The sequence below is a fragment of the Cinclus cinclus genome, chromosome 4 (genome assembly GCF_963662255.1).
Source record: "Cinclus cinclus chromosome 4, bCinCin1.1, whole genome shotgun sequence".
NCBI classification, from domain to species: Eukaryota; Metazoa; Chordata; class Aves; order Passeriformes; family Cinclidae; genus Cinclus; species Cinclus cinclus.
The window spans coordinates 1,217,509-1,239,013 of record NC_085049.1 but is presented as its reverse complement, the minus strand read 5'-3'; the positions used below and the strand labels follow the sequence as shown (position 1 = coordinate 1,239,013).

At 40.5% G+C, this 21,505-nt stretch overlaps 2 protein-coding genes across 2 annotated transcripts in view; one reads left to right on the top strand and one right to left on the bottom strand.

The window, feature by feature from the left end:
* Positions 1–11,433, top strand: part of PIK3C2G (phosphatidylinositol-4-phosphate 3-kinase catalytic subunit type 2 gamma) — a 195,065-nt gene extending 183,632 nt beyond the window's left edge. Inside the window, exons 31-32 of the mRNA XM_062491554.1 lie at positions 5,882–6,007; positions 11,281–11,433. Coding sequence (XP_062347538.1) covers positions 5,882–6,007; positions 11,281–11,433 — 279 coding nt within the window. The remainder of the gene's footprint in view (positions 1–5,881; positions 6,008–11,280) is intronic.
* Positions 11,434–15,007: 3,574 nt separating this feature from the next.
* Positions 15,008–21,505, bottom strand: part of PLCZ1 (phospholipase C zeta 1) — a 42,159-nt gene continuing 35,661 nt past the window's right edge. The window contains exons 10-12 of the mRNA XM_062492601.1: positions 20,194–20,326; positions 18,491–18,640; positions 15,008–15,090 (exon numbers count right to left, since the gene is read on the bottom strand). Of these exons, the coding sequence (XP_062348585.1) occupies positions 15,008–15,090; positions 18,491–18,640; positions 20,194–20,326 (366 nt within the window). The remainder of the gene's footprint in view (positions 15,091–18,490; positions 18,641–20,193; positions 20,327–21,505) is intronic.

The window sequence follows — 21,505 nt, the reverse complement described above, 5'->3', positions numbered from 1 at the left end:
TTTGGGACATGCCGAGCTCAAAGGAAAAGCAAGGAAGGGCCTTGGATGCCACATCAGGATTTGGGAAGCAGCACCACAAGCAATTCACCCAGCAATCCCATTTTTCCTGAAGTTGCTAGATCATTAGTCTGCCTTTGAAGGAACCTCTTGCTTTGTAACTCTGGTTTCTCATCTCCTTAAGCTCAGAAGCTCCCCAGGGGACGTTCTCCTTGTCCTAAGGCACAGGCTGTAGTTGCTGATCAAGCTGCAGCTCTGAAAGGCAGGGTTCAGCTTTCCTCTGAGAAGTTCCACGGGGCTGGAGGAGGTGAACACCAGCAGCAGCGCCGGCTCTTCCACGTCCCTGACTGCTCCTAATGCAGCCTAGAGGCACCCAGGCGTTCACAGAGGTTGCCTCCGTGCAAGCATGATTTCTTCTGTGGACTTCCTTCTAATCCTCCTTTATTGGATAATAATCAAATCCGCTTCCTGTCCACACATAATGTATAGACATTTTGTCTTGTTGAAGGTTTCTCCTAACCTAACCGTGTGCGGATATCTCAATATCAAAAGATTAAGGAATATCTTGTATTCCTTCTTCACTATGAAAATAAATTAAGGAATATCTTGTATTCCTTCTTCACTATGAAAATAAATTCCCACAGCAGCATAAGGACATAGAACATAAGGACAAAGAGCATAATGATGGTAAAGGATAGGAAGACCAAGAGAACTACTGGACAAAGTGAATTATTTTTCTTTGAGGGCAGTAGCTGAAATGGGAGTCTTTCTAATGCTTGGATATCCTTTTTTTTTTTTTTTCATTGAAGAAAAGGAAGAGAGAAACTGAAATTTTAAAATGTCAAGGAAATTAATTTTTGAGAAAGGAAAAATAGTTTTTTATAGAGGAGGAAAGATGTCATTAGTTAATACGAGTTAGTTGATCATTAGTTTTTTACTGTCAAAATTGCTGAAAATGAAAAATGGGGAAAAGAGAACAGCAGCTGGAGCTATCAAATGTTCAGGAGCCATCAATCTGTTCCTCTCTGGGACAAAAGGTGATCTGCATGTCTAACACTAACAGAAACTGATGACATGATTTAAATTTGAGGTAAAAGTCACTGAAAAAGAAATTTTATGTCGCTTAAGAAGACGTGAGTTTTAAAACATTTTACTATAAATTATCATGAAAATGCATATTTTAAAATTCATATGAGTAAGGCTCAATATTCATACTGGATGCTAAATCACTAAATAGTTGAATATTTGGCAAATTTTGCAGGAGTTATGCCTATAGTAATGCTAACAAAGAATCCTTGTGTTAGGAGAGTTGTGGATCATTAGTAATGATCAGGGGAGAAAAGTCATTAGGATAACATATTTCTTGTGGAAAAATTAATTGAATTTCATCCATTATTTCCTAGCCACAGCTACTATATTTAAAATTAAATTATATAGCACATAACCTATCTGTGTGGGTTTCTGTAAATAAGTATCAACTTTTTTTTGTTTTGGAAAATAAAAGTGGAGTGGAAAATGGAACACAGTCATAATAGATACAGGCTATGTATTTGAGGTTTTTCAGGATTGAATCAGAGATATAGAAAGAAGTAAATCCAGAGTATTATTTTCTCTCCCTCATTCTCCCTCATTCTTAAATATTTTCATGACCTTCTGCCTGACTTTAAAAAAAATAACATTTCCAAACTAAATTCCTTTTTTTTTTACATAAATGCAGGCAATTGTAACTGAGGTCCTTAAAAATCATCTGTCATTGTCAAGGTCAAGTATGCTGGTCATTCTCTGAGAAAATAGTTCAGTCATCACTTGTTTGTACTTGACAAAAGAAAATACAGCCAGTTTCTAAATTCAATTTGAGCCAACTTCTAAATTCATATATCTTTATTGGCAGATCAAATTCACTGGGGAATTTTGTGGGCTTTTTGTCCCTAAGCATATCAAGAGAACCTATGGCATTTTTGCTGGGAGCTTTGTTTTATACCTTTACAGCCTTACAGATTTTTACAGCCTGGATTTATTTGCAAGCAAACATAATAAAAGATTTAAGATAGTCATTTAAATTGGGAGTAACTTCTTCTGAACGAAGTAAAAATCCTTTATTTTTGGGTTAATGAAGTGACTACAGAATTAACACGAATAGAATTCAATCTAATTTTTTTTTAATTGGAAGGCTTTTTAATTTTTTTTTAACTGAAACAGAGAAAGGCTTTTTTTTTTCTGTTTGCTTGATCACAAGTACATTCAAGCTATAAAGGTTTTGCAGAGTAAAGTGAAAAATGGCTTTCCCAAGGTACCCTTTGATTTTCCTTCTGGCCTGGACCGTGGACAGAAATCAGTGAGGTTTTTTTAATCCTTTATTAATAACAAAGAGGGGGTTTGCTGGATTTCAGAACTACTCACGAGCCTGCTAGAAATCTTACTCTGTTTCTATAATGAACTCACCAGAGCAGCTACACTTGGTGCAAAGAGAGAAATTCCACCTGAATATAAGCAAGAATTTCTTCACTGTGTGGGTGACACAGATCTGGAACAGATTGCCCAGACAGGGTGTGGAGAATCCCTCTCTGGAGATGTTCCAGAACCATCTGGATGCAAAGCTGTGCCCTGTGCTCTGGGATGACCCTGCTGGAACTGGGAGCTGGGAGCTGGGACCAGTGGCCACTGTGGGCCCTTCCAGCCTGGCCCCATCTGGGATCCTGTGGTTTTGGTCAGGGATTCCTCAGGTTTACCTGAATTTATAAATAAGCCAGTGCAGTCTGAGTTAGAAGTGATCACTAAATGTCATCTGTAGAGTGACAGAAGTCATAATCCTCAGTAAGAAGAAGAGTTCTGATACTTCCTCCATTTTTCCTTTATTCTCCATTCTCTTTTATTTCAGTGCTCAGCTCAGAAAGGGAAAGGATTCATTTGCCCAAAACTTGGGGGGTTTTCTCCTGCTATGTCACTTGTCTTAATAAAGCAGTTTCCTTCAAACTTCACCTACTTATGATTTGAAAAGAGATTTTTGTCATGTTAATCCCAGTCTTGGTTTTGCACTATCACTCCTTGCTCCTGCTAGGAAGTGTCTGGCAAAGTACAGCTCTTTCCACTGCAAGCCTTGCCTCGAGAAATCTATGGTTAAGCAGGCTCTTCAGAAAAAAAGAAATTCAGCTCTTGTGCCAATCAAAAGAGAAAGCAGCATGAGCTGATCATACGAGATTCCCATCCTCTGCTCTTCTAAGGCTGGGGCTGGTTTATACCTGCTCTGAATCTGTAGTTTTGGATTATTAGTGCGTGGTGGGACAGTCTTTTCAGCAGCTGGAGCCCTTCATAGATGGATTGTGTCAGGTCAGGAGTCAGGGGAGGGCACTGGGAAGTGGAACACACGATCTGACTGGAAGAGTGCTCAGCTGAAGCTTTTTTTATCATTTGATGTCATAACAGTGCCACTGCAGATGGAGAATTGGGACAGCAGTGGGATTTGGAGTGGCCTGTTTGCCTGTCCTCAGCAAGGGAAGAGGAAGGGGAGAAATATTACCTGTAAAGGGGGGGAAGAAAAAAAAACAACAATCAGAACTACCATGTCCACTTGGAATGCAGGTGGCTGCACATCAAATTACCTCTAACAGTCTGACTGCTGATTGCTACTATTCACAAAAAGTGCCTTTATTTCAGTTCTGAAATATCCCAGAGCAACAGCTCTTCCCTTGAGTTTTCTCATCTGAATCACCAAAATGTTCTCTTTTTTAATTTTCTCCCTGACCCTCTCCTCTCACTCACCTCTTCCCACACATATTTAGCTACGTTCAAAGGGGCAGTGGGGAAATAGTTTCCAGTCCATCTCATAGAGCCAAAACACTGCTGCAAAATGCTTTCCTTAAATTTTGGGAGGAATCAGCTGGCAGAGGGAGGTTAGTTGGCTGAAGGCAAGGTAACATGAAAAGAGCAGCTCAAAGGCATCGTGACAATTTTACCTGACCTCTTTTCAGTTAATCATATCTGCTTCTGGACACCCAGGTCCTGTTAAAGTGCAAAAAACCACGTTACCTTTGGAGCCTGTCACCTCAGCCTGGTTCCTTTCTTTGTCTGAAACAACTAAAATCAGTTGACCTTCAAGTTACAGTGAAGTTTAGCTAATCATTGAGAAGTGAAGAGCTTGATTACACTAAGGATCCTGGCTGCTTGGGCTGGTACTTAAAGCTGCATTTCATTCTCCCTCCCGATTTACAGGAGATGCTCAGTTTACTGTTACTTGTAATCCCCAATTGAAGTTTTAGTACAGCCCTAGATCAACAGAGATGGGCTTTCAAGTGGACAGTGTAAATTATAAATCCTGCATTAACAATGTGGCAACCTGTCCTAGGAAAATACCCTTTAGTTCCATTGCCCTTGAATGGCTCTCTTATATTGGCCATTGAATCCCAGCCGCATCCCATGGGTATTTTCAATCAGATGTGCTTTGGGGAACTTAGCCATAGTAATATTAATCACTGCCATAGTGCTGACAATATGTAATGGTCTGAGTGGAGCATCCTCTGATGCTGCATGGTGTTAATGACAGCAATAACGAGCTTTGCAGTTGACCACATCATTTGCCTTGAAGCATCACTGCAGATAACAAAAGCCAGAGGTTTGTTGTGCAAGAACTGGTTGTTCACACACACCAGCATTGTTTTCCTTCCCAATAGAGAAGTTATTTATTGTAAGGAGACAGCAGTTTCTTCTGTCCCAGGGATGTGTTGTTGATAATGCTCCATATTCACAGACACATACTGTGAACAATCAAAATCTGAGAAATTACTTCATTCTGAGCCGGGTGTAAAATTACAACAGGAGACATAAATGCAAGTGCCTGTATAATCCTCTGGCTTCATTGGTCCAAAGTGTTTTAAGTTCTCTTCTTTTTGCCTGTATTCTTATTTGCATCCTGTCACTGGATTGCCTGGGAGCTGGCAGATAAATTTCTTGTCTAATATGCTGATTGTATGATTAAAATTACTGATATTTTGATATGCCCCATTTTGTGCTTTCTGACTGTATATTGTGTAACCAGCACAAGGGTTTGTTCTTAATTACAAGCCAAGCATTAAGTGCTGGCAGGATGCCTGCTCCATAGTTTTCCATGTTTTTGTTTCTTGTGTGTTCATTCAAAGCCCCGTGTAATGCAATGTGCTTTCTGAGTAATTGTAATGCTGCTTTAGGAATAACTTTACATCTCCTCAGAAGTTATGAAGAAATTCTCCACCCACCAGCACTGGCTGATGACTGAGCCTGGTTAATAGATTGTCTCTGATCTCCAGTTACTGCCATATAAGATGGAATATCTGGAATATTGTTCAGTAACCTGAACTGGAAAATTAAAGAGATTGCAGCTGGATGATGGGCGAGATCAGAAAGGCTGTTACAGGAATCTTGTTCTGCCCATATTGCTGCAGGAAATGCTCCTGGCTCTTCTAGAGTGATATGCTTTACAAAATACCCTCAGAAACAATCAGTTCTCCTCAGTATCAGCACTGATACTTAGGGGTTAACATCAGTAGGAGTTTACTATCTAAAATCCAGTTTCTGTGCCTGACTCTGGAAAGTGGGAGGGCTGGACTTTGTATCAGATTAAGATGAGTTAAAGTAGAATGAGGCTTGTGGGTTTTTCCATCAGAATGTAAATATTAAAGGTAGCAAATTTAACCTTGTCTTTATATTGTTTAATTTTTATCTTACTCATTCCATTTTAAGCCGAATTCTAATTTTTCTTGTTACTCCACTAGCACTCCAATTTAGCCCAGAGAATACTGAGAATATAACATGTTTCTGTGTCTACTAAAAGCCCAGATTTCATTTGGTACTTTCTATTTGTTTTCTTTGCTAGAACATGGACATTCATATTTATGACCCTCTTGTTTTCCAGTGCCTCCCAGATGGCTCTGCCCCAAGTGCACACGCTGAATTTTATCTTCTGCCAGATCCTTATGGGGTCAGTCGAAAGAAAACAAGAACGGCTCCAAAAGGCTCCAACCCTACTTACAATGAACTTGTGAGTACTGTTCACTTTCTTCCAGCCTTTCCTGTTTCACGGAATCATGGAATGGGTCCGGCTGGAAGGGCCCACAGTGGTCACCAGGTCCCAGCTCCAGCAGGGCCATCCCAGAGCACATGGCACAGCTTTGTGTCCAGATGGTTCTGGGGTATCACTGCTGAGGGAGACTCCACAGCCCCTCTGGATAACCTGTTCCAGTGCTCAATCACTGCACGGGGAACTTCTTCCTCACAGTCAGGTGAAAAATCCTGGCATCAGTTCCTCCTGTTGCCTCTTGTCCCATTTGTGGGCCCCACAGAGCAGAGCCTGGTACATCCCCTGACTGCTCCTGCAGACACTGGCAGGCATGGATGAGCTCAGCTCACCCCAGCTGTCTCTTTACAGGGTGAACAGGCCCAGCTCACTCTGCTTTTTCTCAAGAGAGAGATGCTCCGTTCCCCCACCGTGTCCAGAGCCCTGCGCTGCACTCACTCCAGTGGTTCTCTGCTTTCCTCGAGCCCAGAACTGAGCACAGCACTCCAGATGTGCCTACTAGGGCCGAGTAGAGAGGCAGGATCACCTCCCTGAACCTGCTGCCCGTGCTTTCCCTAACGCACCCCAGGGTCCCTTGTTGGCCACCAGGACGCAGCCTGCTGTCCCCCAGGACCCCAGGTCCTTCTCTGCAGAGCTGCTTCCCAGCAGGTCACCCACAACCTGCACACGTGCTACTTGCTCTGTTTGCTTTGCTCACTCGTGAAATAAAACAATACAGCATTTTTAGAGCTGTTGCAATGGGGATGAGCAAAAAGAAAGAATGTATCATAAGCTGAACCACAAATGGGAACAACTGTCTGATTTGCATCTTTCTCAGAAGTGAACCAATGTCTTTTATGTCCCTCTCTTCAGGAAAGCAGCTGGATTTTTCACAGTGCTCTGTCTTATCCCATAACCACAGTTACATGTTAGCCAAATGAGACCAAGCATCATTGCACCATAACCCAGCAGTTCTGAATGCAGATATGCACAACAGCATGAAAAGTATTAATTTAATGGATGCTGTTATTCAAATTAACATTTGAAAATTCGTTGTCACTGTCCTAAATGATAACACAAGAATAAATAGCCAGGTTCTTTTCATGCTAACATGCCATTAGTTCACAGCTATATATGATTATTTCACACATCACTGAAGTGCTCATGCCTCTGGGGTGAAAGGAAGAATTTGTATGGAGAAACATTTATGGCAGAATGGGAAGTGGTATAAACTGTGTTCATTTGTAAGGGCAGATGAGACTGAAACAGTGGGTGGGATTGGAGATTATAATTATTGCATGTAACAAATCTCCTGAAGATCTCAAAGTGATTTTCAAATGCTCTTTCAGCAGTCTATAAAGTAGAAGGCATAGAAAATATTACCACTCCACCCTATTTCATAGTTAAGATGAATCTTAGATTAGTCAGTAGAGTCTGAGTGCTTATCTCTTCGTTTCTCAGTCCTGGAGTTCAAATATTTCTCTTTTCCCACACGTGTTAATTACAAAAGTTTCCTGCTTTCACTGATGACTTCCAGCATTCTGTGAGGAGTCTCCCTGAGTAGTATTGCTGCTCACAGCTCAGACAAATTTCCCTACACTACTGCAGTGGAATAACAAGGAGCTAGGCCTTATCTTTTTGTTCTTTCCTTCTTTTTTAGCTATCAGAGTGGAATGAATCTAAATAATCTGCCTAAAGAAATTCCTTTACATTTGAAAGTTATACAGCGCAAAGGAACATAATATGATTATATCATAATATTCATTGTAAGGTATCCAAAATGGACAGCAGATAAGAGCCAGCCAGCAGCACTGGAAGACAATTATTTTTTAAATTGTTCTTAGATCCCTTTGAATGCAAGGAAATCCAAAATCCTGCCTGCAGTTAGTCACTAGTCACTGGGAGGAGATTTAATTGTGGTTCACTAGTATTCCACTGCCTTAAAATAAGTTCTGTGAAGGCTTTAATGTCCTTAATCAAAATGGAGAGCCTTCTTCCCAGATGCTCAATCTTTCTCACTGGGAAGTGCTGAACACAGTGGGGACATATGGTTCCATTGAACTTGGCCATTTCCAACCCGATGCCTGTGCTTCAGCAGCTCTGCTCCTCCATATGTGATGTCATTCTGGATGCATTTCTTGTCCAAGGCTGCTAGACTGAGGTAGAAGCTGCCCCGGGGAAGAAAAACTACTTAAAATATAAGTCAGCTGTCTCTTAAGTTAGTTACCATCCAAAACACTGTGTACAGAAATGTAGTTGCCTTTTTTATGAGTTCATAAGTTTTTATTAAAGCCAAATGGCTGGAAGGAAGCTGTATATTAATTTCCTTCTTTGCTCTAGACTGAGAAAAATCTGAAATGTGCTTCTCTTGGGTACTTTTGATTTTAGTTTTTGTACTTCTATTGCTTATGACTGCCTACAGCAAATTATCAACCTTGCAAACCTGCTTTCTGTGTTTGATTTTTACTCGTGTGTGAGAGTGAAGATGCGAAAGTCCAGGAGGGCTGACAATAAAATGGGTTACAGCAAATGTTTTGGAGTTGCTTTTAGCAAACAAATCCTTCTTTTCTCTTGTGCCTGTATTTGGATTCTGGAATTTGTGGCATTCGCAGTAGTTAATGTTCTATTGCGTTAGGAAGTGGTGGTAGAGAAGAAGAGGAGAAAAATTGGATACAAAGAGAAAATGAGGGCAGGGCAGCCCCAGCCAGCTGGATGGAAGGGGAGGAGAGGAACTGCACCAGGAGCCACGGCCACTCCCTCCAGCACCATGCATCAAAACTTCCTTGGATTAATTACCAAATCTAGGAACTGTGCCATGGCTACCTAAGGAGAAGCAACTGTCCCTCATTTGTGATTAAAATGTCATTAGACTCCTGTAGGTCAACAGTGTTTCTCTTTTTGGAGCCAGCAACAGTTGAATTCCAGCCCAAACTGTCCCACTGCTTTGCTCCATCCATATAACTCATCTCCATCTGATCAATCTGGAAAAGGCAGGCAAATATTCTCACTGCACAGTCATTAGAGGATTTAACTGTTCCCAAATTCTGACAGGTGCCATTTGTTTTATTCACATCCTAATTCAGCCTTCTCCACACCTTTCTCCTGGCCCTACATACTGATGGTAATGTGTACCTTACTGCAGGAGAATTTGCAATACCATTTTAGAAAGAGTTTACTGGGATCGTTTGAAAACCACCCACCCTGCACTGCAAAGGTCTGTCATTGCTCAAAGCCTCTTTTTGGCCAAAGATGGAAAGTAGTTCATTACCCCAGTTCAGTTTCTTAGCATTTACAGCTGATATGTGTATTTTTGGTAATTTAGAGCAACAGCTGGTACCTTTAATATATTGGCAAAGAAACAAGGCAGCTTTCTTTGGTAACATTAGCATTACCTCAGTGGCAGATCACAGATTTCTTCTAAATTGTTTTATACTTACTGTGCCTATCCTTGCTTTTTAGATTTTCTTCATCATCTCACTTTTATTTTGGTGGGGGCAAGAGAAACTGTGGAATTTGCAATTCACAGGCAATTTGGCAAAATAAGCATAGTAAACACGAAAACCAAAAAACACCAGGTGAAAATTTCATGACAGCCATCCCTAACTGTTATTTCCAAAGGTTTCTAAATAGAAAAGAAAATGTTAAGCCCCCCTGGTAGTAAATATGAAACCTGTCTTGAACAGTGCTTGAGAGGAAAAAAAACAAAACAAAACAGCAGTATTCATAATTTTCCATGTGAAAACCAGAGAAGATTGGACCTGGTTCAGCAAACGGATGTTACTAAACTTAGATATTTCTGATACTCCAGAAGTGCTGTTGATACTTCTCAAAATTAATGAGACTGTAGTTTAGCATCTCTTAAAAATGACTAATGCCTATAGATTTAAAATAGCTTAATACTGTGAGAACACACAGGGATTAAGTATGAAATTATAATGGCTGCAATTTCTGAATTTTAAAAAATGCCAAACAATCTGGAGCAATAGCCTAACAAGAATAAGCTACACTCAGAACAGATTCCCATGCTTCAGTCTTTGCATTAATCCAAAACTGCTGGCTGAGCTGGACGTGGGCTGATAAAATGGTGTCCTGTTGGTGCTCTCTCTCTCTCTCTCTCTCTCTCTCTCTCTCTCTCTCTCTCTCTCTCTCTCTCTCTGTGTCCTGTTGGTGCTCTCTCTGAGGGTGTCCTGTCCATTCCCTGCTCCCTGGGAAATTCCTGCAGCTCCACGTGGAAGTGCAGTGGAGCCCATAGGGGTCCAGGCTAGAGGGGCTCACTCTTCCTTTCCTCTTCCTCTGCACTGCCTCAGTGCAGCCTGCCTTCGGATTCCATGGAAAAGCCAAGCAGGAAAATGCCTTTCAGGCAGTTTCAGCTCTCCATTTTCCTGAAGTGGGACAATATCACTGAGTTTGCTTTTTAAACAGCATAGAGAGATTAAAATTTAAAGCATTTTTCCACTACAACCAAAATAGCAAAACCAGCCATAGAAATTTTAGATGAAATGAACTTTTCTTAAGCAAGCTTACCTTTCCAGCCTGCACTGAGAACATTCCTTCACATTTTATCAGCCCACGTCCAGCTCAGCCAGCAGTTTTGGATTAATGCAAAGACTGAAGCATGGGAATCTGTTCTGAGTGTAGCTTATTCTTGTTAGGCTATTGCTCCAGATTGTTTGGCATTTTTTAAAATTCAGAAATTGCAGCCATTATAATTTCATACTTAATCCCTGTGTGTTCTCACAGTATTAAGCTATTTTAAATCTATAGGCATTAGTCATTTTTAAGAGATGCTAAACTACAGTCTCATTAATTTTGAGAAGTATCAACAGCACTTCTGGAGTATCAGAAATATCTAAGTTTAGTAACATCCGTTTGCTGAACCAGGTCCAATCTTCTCTGGTTTTCACATGGAAAATTATGAATACTGCTGTTTTGTTTTGTTTTTTTTCCTCTCAAGCACTGTTCAAGACAGGTTTCACATTTATTTAAAAATGGTGATCAGGTCTCATGAGCCTAAGCTCCTGATTCTAAGGTAGAATCTCTTTTTATAGACTAGATAAGGTCAAATGTGTTTCTGAGGCAAACTCACTAAGTTGTGGATTTGGTTCATGGTTAATAGCTTACTATTCTGGATGGAAGTTTAAAGCAATTATCACAAAGTTGGATTAATCATCATCCTGAATGCTGCATTGAAGTGCTTTGCCTGTCAAATAGATTAACAAACTCATATGCTTTTTCTGTTTCACTATATCTTATTTCAGATTGTGTATGACAGAGTCACAGAGCTCCAAGGCCGTGTACTGAAGCTTGTTGTGAAAAGCAAAGGAACATTGGTGGGAGCTGTTAACATTCAACTGAGCAGCGTCCACTTAAATGAAGAAAAGTGGTACCCGCTGGGAAACAGTGTAATTTAAATGTTCTCCAAGATGATTCAATTATTTTCCCAGTAATGTTTCTTTATCCCATTTCCCATGGCACATTTTGTCTCAGTTGCCCTTGAGAATAGGCAGTGATCTGCTGAGCACACATCCTGACCATGAGGCTACTGATTGTCCTGCAAGTGCTCCCATCTTCCTTCCTGCCACACATTCCTGCCCCTGTGAGTTGAAGGAATCACATGCTAAGGACCTGTAGCAACATGCAGGAAGTTCTTAGGGCAGCAATGAGGGGTTTGGTTTGGTAGATATTACAATTTTGTTGATATAACAATACTGAATTCTGTATGTATCAGTGTGCTGGGCCTCATTCTTTGCCCATTAATTCAGCACTGACTGTGTTGAAACAATGCTGATAATGGTATAATTTATTATCACTGCATGTGATGGGTTCACCAGAAAACCACAGGATGGTTCCCTGCTGATATAGTTCAGATGTCCAGCAAATTTCGCATGAAATCTTACCCAATCAATGCTTTGCTTTTTTCAGAACTTTCAAGTTTTGATACAATGTAACATTTAATCCAGGATATTGATTTGTCAATAATATAAGTAATTGTTTCTTTTATTCTGACATCCAAGAGGCAGATATGACTGGTCATTTGTGTGAAGAAAGAACGAGAGAAAAGCTAATGTTCATGAATAAAGAGAATCTATTGAATGTGGGCTTTCCATGGGAAATTTATCTAAGATAATGAATGATACCACAGATATTTGTTCAGCAGTCTTCCCACATTGCACTCCTATGCTGTGGAAGGGGTTCAAGTCAATTCATGCATTAATAGACCTCAGGGCTATAAAATATATGTTTCTATATTACATAATGAACATGAGGGGTTCCTTTAAGTCCACAGATGCTAATTATGGGCTCTGTTTTTCTCTAATTTGAGGAAGCACTTAAGCACATCTTTAAGCACTGGCATGTGAGCAGCCACAACGAACTGTCCATTATTGCCAGACTCCTGCCCACACCCACTGACCATGTAAATAAACATGTAAATAATAAAAATATAAATAAACCTCTCCAGAACCAGGGGCACATTTTTAAGGCACAGGAGACATGTTGATTTTTGATCTGATCTGCTGTAAATTTTAAGTGACCCTATCCTGGACAGAACTGACATTTGTTCTACCAGGTGGCAAAGTGGTCAGCAGAGGGGTAATAACCCCAGAAATGAAGATAATTGCCTTCTTCTCCCAAAGGACTCTCACATCTGTCTTCAGAACATAAAGTTGTACAAAGCTCCTGTAGTGGGACTTGGAGTGTTAGGTAGGAAATTAAATAAGCTGGAGTTTTTCTCAGCATCAAACCAATGGACGTGACCAGGTTTCATCTGAAAATACTTTCCCCAATCAAACTGGTGTACTAAGCTCCTCCTCAGTAAGGGGAGGTGAGGGGAACTCTGAATATTAATATTATTAGTCTGTTCAGAGCTGTAAGAAACTGTAAAATATTTAGCACGTGCAAGGGATATTGGCTGGCACACACAATATCATCACTGCAATGATCAGGACACCAAACATTTTATTCTGTAGGCTCTCCTGGGAAGCAAATCAAGTGCCTTGTCATTCAAGCACAGAAAACACAGCTTACATAGTTATTAAATTACCTGACCTTACAGTTCAATATTGATTTTAAGTTCCTCTTAGTCTACTGTCTCAGTTTCCTTATTAAAACCATAATGCAATTTTCTAACAGTGTTATTTCCTATGACATTTTCTAACCCTTGTTTACCACATGCCCTGATTTTCCATCTTAGAGCAACATGCAATAAAACAGCATTAGAATAGCAATAAATAAAAAGAGCTTTACAATGTATTATCAGAACTGTCTGCAAACTTAAGCAATATTGTTTGATCTTAAAGAAACTTGTCAATATAATATTAATTTTTTTAAAAAATCATATTTGAGTGACAAATCTGCCATTAGTTGTGTAACTGCAGTCTTGTGGAAGGTCAACAGTACTTCAGTTCTGAAGGGAAGATGGGAAAACTGCCTTATGGGCAAAATCCTCACTGATAGCTCTGTCAGGCAAGAAGTTGTCCTCATAGGTCTTCATACACATAAGGAACCCTTGCTTCTTCCAAAATTCCCCTGTTCTCCTCAGAGTACTGTGTTCCCTAGTGCCTGAGTTCCCAGTGAGATGTATCCTGAGCTCCCTGCTCCTATGAGGAACATGGCTCTTTACAAATCAGTTCAGGAATTTTTTATCTTGCTTTAGCAGCAGGAGGTTCACGACTAAGCTAAAGAAAGGTACCAATACTAGCATACGATTTTTTTATGCTTTTAAGAAGTACCTTTTTTTCTCAAAACTATTTTTTCAGGTAAGAAAATGCGAGTGAGCACTAAAGAGGAATAGCTCAATCATAACCCACTGTTCACAATTTTAAAGGGAACACTGTATGTATATTTTTTCCTGTTCTGTTGGAAAGGCACAATGGTAAGAAATTTTGTTCAATACAAAAAAAAATGTCCATTTCACACGCTCATATCCTAAAAATTAGCATGATCTCTCATGTATATTGGACTATGATTCTCACTCAATAATTAATCATAAATTTTAAACTAGCTCCAAGTGATATTAACTGAATTTTAAAAATATCCAAAAAATGTTGAGTATTTATGAATTGTTTCTAAATAATCACAGGATAATAGAATCACAGAATGCCTTGTGTTGGAAGGGATCTTAAAGATCATCTCTTTGCAGCCCTATGCCATGGCCAGAGACACTTTGTAGGTTGCTCCAAGCCCCATCCAACTTGCCTTGCATCACTTCCAGGGATGAGGAGTCCACAACTTCTCTGGAAAGCTGTGCCAGTGCCTCACCACCCTCACAGTAAAGAATTTCTTCCTAATACCCAGTTAAACTTGCTTAAACTTCAATTTGAAGCCATCCAGCCTTGCTCAATCACTACATGCCCTTCTACTGGAAGGTTCAGTGAGGTCCCCCTGGAGCCTTTTCTTCTCCAGGCTGAGCAGCTCCACTTCTGTCAGCCTTTCCTCACAGCAGAGGTGCTCCACACCTCTGTTCATTGTCATGGCCCTCCTCTGGACTCACTCCAAAAGATCAACATCTTTCTTGTGCTGGGGGCCCCAGAGCTGAGTGCAGCTTTCCAGGTGGGATATCCTGAGAGCAGAGTAGGAAGGTAAAGCCATAAAGTCACCTCCCTCCGTGCTGGTGTGAAAGCAGATGTGGGCACTGCTTCCCCTTTTTCAATCAGTGGGAACTTCACCAGCCTGCCATGGCTTCTCAAATATGAAGGAGAGCAGCTTAGGCCAGTTCCCCCAGAACCTGAGGCTGTATCTCATCAGGCCCCATGGACGTGTGCACTTTTCTCAAACCCAGTCTTCTCCTACAGGAAAACAGCAGTGGGGACAAGCACAGTAGCCTTTATTCAGCATACCCCTTGCACAAAAGTCCCTCTGGCTCCATAAAATCACTGAGAATATGCCACTCTGGCAATCAGGCCTTTGGGCTGTTGCAAAGCCACAAATGCAACTTTATTGAAGCAGGGGACAATTCCCCAGAACAATTTCTTCTGCAGAACATCACTAATAGTACCAGATATGAGCAAAGAGAGATGCAGATTCCAGCCTGATGCCTTCTTTGGATATGAGTGGAATGTTACGGTAACCTGCAAATATAATGACACCTTTATTAGTGTCTTAACCACTAGCACAATTATTATGATGGACTGTTTTTATGATCATCTATGTAAACAAGGCATAATTTATGATTCTGTAAATAGCTGTTTAAAATAAAATGAAATTATACAGGACCCAAACACCATTTGTGTTGTTTTTTCTCCTCTCTCCATATATAGTATTTCAATTCTGGTATTTTTAGTCACAGAGTGAAAAATGTCAGCGTTTTTCAGGATGTGGTGTTTTCTTTCAAATGGAAGACTTTTGGCCCAGTGATATTTAAACCTGGGCAAAGTTTACATTGTACCATCCAAGGTTAGGTGCTGCACGCATTGTTCTGATAGCAAAAGAAATCAACCTGTGGAACAGCAGTGACAGTGCCTACAGAATGGTGTGGTAGCAGCTGTGCACTGTCCAGCTGAGGCAGAAAAAAGTGAAGTGTAAGATCTTCTGCCATGACATCTTAAAAAGTTGATTTCACATGAGTAATTCACTTCATCAAAGTCCTGCCATCAGAAACTATGTGTTCATCTGGTAGTTTGAAGCTTTTGGAGAAGCTGTAGTGCTAAATTTCAAACATAATTCACTTACCTGTTTAGAAAGAAAAACAATCTCTTCTTGAAAACCCCAGCCTCTATTGCTTTATATGACTAAATGTCTATTATTTCACAATAATAAATATGTTACTTTCAAGAAAAAAATTTCAGTATTCTATCTAAGTATATATAACTCTAGTTATATAAGTAAGTCTGTTTTGTATCAGTATCTATGTTCTGAACTGCAGTTTTCAAAATCCCTCTTTAGGTGCATTTGGATGCCTGTGGAGTCTTTGGGACCCACATTTACCAGGGGCTGGAATTTCTTGCTTCTTTTATACAGGATCATAAAATTGTTTATGTTTGAAAAGGCCTCTGAGATCACCAAGCCCAGCCTTTGACTGATCACCGCCTTGTGAGCCAGAGTGTGGCCCTAACAGTTGGTTGAACACCTCCAGCTGTTTCTTGGACACTTTCAGGGATGGTGATTCCACCTCCTCTCTGAGCAGCCCTTTCTAATGCTGGACAACTCTTCCAGTGACAGAATTCTCCCTGATGTCCAAGTGAGCCTTCCCTGGCACAACTTGAGGTCGTTTTCCCTTGTTCTGTCACATTACACACGAGTTCCCCTGGTATTTAAGGTTCAGATTCTGGGCAGTAGATATTAAAGCTGGTTTCAGACACTTTGCATTTGAGATCAGTTTTTAAGGCATGGACACAATATGTGGAAGGATTGGCTGATTTCCTATCCAAAGATACACTTCTAGGATTAAGATTAATTTCTGAAGACTTGTGTTCTAGCCCCTACTTACAGAATATTCTACAAAGTGTCCTGAGAGATTTAAAACTTCTCTTTTTTTATTGGAATTGCTCCAATTTGCATTAAAAAATTAACTACTCATGGATCCCATGGTAATAGAGGCAATAATTGAGTTCCTGTTCTGTATTAGTAATTCTCCATGGCAGATCCATTGGCACAGGGACTGTAACAGAGGACCCCCTCCTATTTGCCTTTAACAAGCCAGATAGAGAATTTTTCTCAGTTTCTGTCTCTCTGAGCATAGCTATGTAATCACTACATGGAAAATCAAATTTGCTACAGCTGGACAGCAAGCACTCCTCCCCAGTGGAGACTACAAGTAGTTGGGAGTCTGCTGCTGGGGAAAGCAATGTGGATATAGATTTGAATCCTTTCAAAAGGAATGCAGAGGAGAGAGGAAATGGCACAACTTTGTCCCACTGCCTGACATAGAAAATAAAAATATGTAAGCACTGCTCAGCTTTTGGAAGCAGCTTGCCCTCAGGGATGTGAATCCCAGGGACTGAGGGACAGTCCTGTTCTAGAGATTAAAGCAATTGGAGTGCTGAAGACTAAGACTGAAATCCTAGCTCACCCTTCAGCATTTAAGGCAATTCTTCCCTTGTCTTCTTGTTGTGACTCCCTCCGCAAGAACATTATTTTCCCATTTCACTGTTGAGAGATCTTGGGTACCTAAGCAAAACCATCGTTCCAGACCAGGTTTCAGAGATCTCAGTGTTAAGTATTGGAATAAATGCTTGCAATAAATTTTGAAATTATTTATCATTTCACCTCTTAGAAGCATTTTGTTTATGGCCTCTGGGCATCCTGATGGCAATTTTTTTTTCTTAATGTTAAGTGGGGATTGGGGCAATTTGTTTGGCATCATTAAGAGTTTTTGTATACCTCATTCCCTAGAATTTTGAATTGCTCCGCTGAAAATATTTCCTTGAAAATCTCCTGCTCTTACTTTTCCAAAATATGAATCCTTCATTTGTGACCAAAATTAGTCCTATAGAGACATTAAGCCACACTGAAAATTTGTATCTAAGAAAGCCTCAATAATAGTTTTACGAAGCCTTTGTAAGCAGCAGTGCCTGATATTTGAATTTGTCTCAGACATTTTGAGTGGGAGGGTTAAGTTTTCTTTCATTATCCAGAAGTATACAAATAAAAGGAAAGTAAAATGTTATCAGTGTAAAAATTTATGTTGTAGAAAAACAACAGAGCTCTAAGAGTAATCTCTTTGTTCTTGTATAATTCCTCAACCTCAACTAAGAATCACAAGCAGCTTTATGACTTCCAAACACAAGGGGAAAAAAAGCCATTTAAAATCCTGTTAAGCTTAATAAAAAAGGCACAGTGCCTGTTGCCAGCTCCGATGTTTTGCCTTCCCATCTTTATTCACTAATAAAAGCTGTTTGTTTTGTCAGAAATAGCTTTGGAAAGCCAGTGTAGTAAACAACCATTTTACATAAGCCTTTCTCCTTGGCCTATTGACTTCTGTGTCTGCTCTTTATGTGCACCCTATTCACTGCAAACGTTCCAGCAACTCCACTGGCTTAGCAGAAGAAACGCCAGCAAAAAAAAAAAAAGCCATAAATATTTTACCTAATTTATAGCCATTGTTTTCCACTCTGAAAGTTGCAGATAGGTTACTTGAGGGAGTTCTGGTAGTTTGTTTTAATTTGGCACTGGGTTTTGAACTTATCTGAGGAGGAAGTGCACAAAACACTTGCCTTCATAGCAGTTCTGACTAGTCTCACTTCTCGCAATGAATTAAAACACCACCTGAGCAGTTTCCATCTGGAATGGAGTACTGCAGTGGGAATAATCACCCATCATTAATATTGTTTTGATTTCAACATCATGGATTTGCATTCAGAAAGTACAATTATTTCAAAGAACAGAGTACCTTTTATTCTTTTAGTTACATAACTGTCCTCTAGAAAAGCGGGCATGATGCTGTGCTCTCTCAATGCTACAATAACAATAAAGCCTGGAATGTTGCAGATTTTTTTGAGCTGTTAGAGGCGGTTCACACAAAAGTATTACCTGTGCTCAGGCTCATCACAGGTAAAGTGTATTGGCCCAGGAATTCATTGTTAACCAGAGACACCTCATCCTCCACGCAGAAGCGTATCATTGCCAGTTCTGGAACTTGGATGTTGAAAGAGAATGTTTCATTCCATTTGGGGCACAAAGCTAAGGAAAAGACAGAAGAAACAGGATTAAAGTACTATTTTTTTTCTCCTCAGTAACTGAATTATTGTACCTGCTATCACTAGTCTGAACTGCTAAGCAGTCATTCTTTCTCCCTAGATATCTGTAAATATCATGTAAATAAATAATGAGACTCCCACTGACCGTAGTGGTGTGAAAACCTAAGACAGTTGGTGTTATCCCTCAAAAGAGAGCAAAATGGGACAAGGAACTTCTGCTCAACCTAGATTCTCCTATAGCCATACCAATTTCATCCTTTTGCCAAAGTTTCTCCTTGCACAGTGTTTGAAATAAATAAATTTGGGTAGTAAAACATTCACTTGACTAGAAATAAAAAAAGGGAACGTGGAACAGAAGGGGCTTACTTTGTCTTTAGCAATGTTCATACAGAGAAAAGAATTTCAGGGGCTGATTTAGAACAGCAGCCATCTAGAAAATAACAAAAACTGAAAAGGAAGAAAAGAAGACAGAGGTACAGAAAAAGGGAGATCACAGGGAACTTGTAGTCTGAGACATCAAGAAAATCTATCTTATAAAGATAAGGGAGTGCTCAAAGACAGCTACAAACAGTACACACTTCACCTGTCAAGCAATTAAGGGATTACTCCTACTAGAGACTTCCAATGAGACAAGTGATGAAGTTACAGCAACTGCTTGAGAAAAGAAGACTAAATTTACCAATTTGTGTATTGGTTTAGGCTGGGATGAGATTAATTTCCTTCATATGAACCCCTGTGGTGCTGCATTCTGTTTTTGTGACCCAAAGAGTGCTGATTACACACCAGGGCTTGAGCTGCTGCAGAACAGGGCTTACACAGTGTGGAGATTTCTGTCTTTCTCACTCCCCAGAGCAGCCTCCCCATGCCAGTGAGGGAGCTGGGGGTACCCAGGAAGCTGGGAGGGGACACAAGGGGGACAGCTGACCCCAGCTGGCCAAAGGGATGCTCCTTAGCAATGGTGCCATGCTCACAGCTGGGCAAAGGAGGAAGGGAGGGTGTTCAGAGTTACAGTGCCTGTCTTCCCAAATAACCACAAAGCTCCATCACAGAGCCTTATTTCCCTGAGAATGGCTCTACCCCTGCCTGCCCATGGCAAGTGGTGAATGAATTCCTCTTGCTTTGCTTGTCTGCACAGCTTTTTCTCTGCCTATTAAACTGTCTTCTTCTCAACCCAAGGGTTTTCTCATTTTGGCCCTCCCAGCCCTCTTCCCATCCAGCCTGGGGAGAGCAGGGAAGCAGCGCTGTGGGGCTGAGCTGCTGTCCAGGATGAGCCCACAGCACTGTGCAAAAAAATTCCATCTTCCTTTCCAAATTCCTGAGAGAGCTCCCAACTAGGAGTTTGTGTTTCCTTAATCTACCAGCCTGGAAAAATGGTGCACAGCATGAACTTCTGCTACAGATTTTGTGCCAGGAGATCCTAGTCTGGAGAGAAATTATTGCATTTTCTATAACAGCTCCTTGGGATGCAAAGTTGGTGATTCCTTATAAAATATTGTTGTGCTTTGTTCACAGTCAAGAGAATCAGATTTTGCTCACCATTGCTTTTTATCACACTGGATTTCTTTCTTGCTTGATCCTCTGGCACACCATAGATTTCAATCTGCACCATGGGGTCAGCTTTGTTGGTCTTTGACATCCTGCTGGGTGGCAACTGATGGCCACTGATCAGCTGAAAATTAAAGTTGTATTGAAATAACTGTAAGAATCAACTATTCACCACAGCCATAATAGAAATGTAGTAGCCATAATAGAAATAACTTTCATCAGAAATTCTTCAAGTATATACCAGCCATAAACTAGCATATTAAACACAAAGGAATCAAGAATATGCAGCTTCCCATCTTATTCTTTTAATTTTTTTTAGAAATATTGTGGTTTAGGAACATTTTTTATTTGACCAGATTGCTCCAAGCCCAGTCCAAACTGACCTTAAATTGTTATAGGGATGGGACATGTAAAGCCTCTCTGGGCTGCATGCACCAGTGTTTCACTACCCTCTTTATATATATAATATTTTAAACAATAACTTTCAGGCTTTTTTCAAATTCAATAGCTGCACATAAAAATTATATTTTGTTACCATGCAAAATAACAATGTTGGGGAAATCAGTCTAACAGCAATTTTTACATTTTCTACTATCAAGCTCATGAATTCAAATCTGTGTGGAGTGGATCAGCATCAAGACCACCAGGACATCAGCATTGTGCTACAGGGTTTGCAGCAGACTGCCTCACCTGGGCTTCATCTCTTGCACAGTAACACAAAACCTTTTTATGTAGTGAGCTTCCCCATGGTTTTCTCCTTAATTTAATTAGCTACCTGGAAATTTTTTGCCAGACTGCCCTGTAATCTGGCACCCAGCCTAAGAAAGGATTTATGACAGTCACAGCCCTGTCTGCTTTCTATCTCTGTTTCAGGACACCTAGGTCAGAGGTGTCTATGTGTGTGTGGTAATCAGCTTTTTAGAAAACAGTGTATGAAATGTATTGAGACAGATGTACAAGCCTGAAAGTGCAGGTGAAAGACATGACTCCTGAACCTGCTCTCAGACTAAGCATCATGACAGATTCTTATTCCCCTGTCAACCACCCAAAAAATCAAAACCCACAAGTTCCATGTTTTGCTTAGGCATTTTCTGTAGCACCATGCTCCAAGAGAAGTTCTAGCCTGAAATATTGAAGAGTAGTGGCTTGGCAAACCCTGCTGCCCTTTCTCCCTAGGGAATAGCTGCTGCCTTCACCAGAAAGCTTTGCAGTCACTGCTGGGCTGCCCACTTAGACCCTGGCCCATTCCTTGCCATGTCCTGAATGCCACTGCCATGGGTGACCCATTGCTAGACCCAGCCTA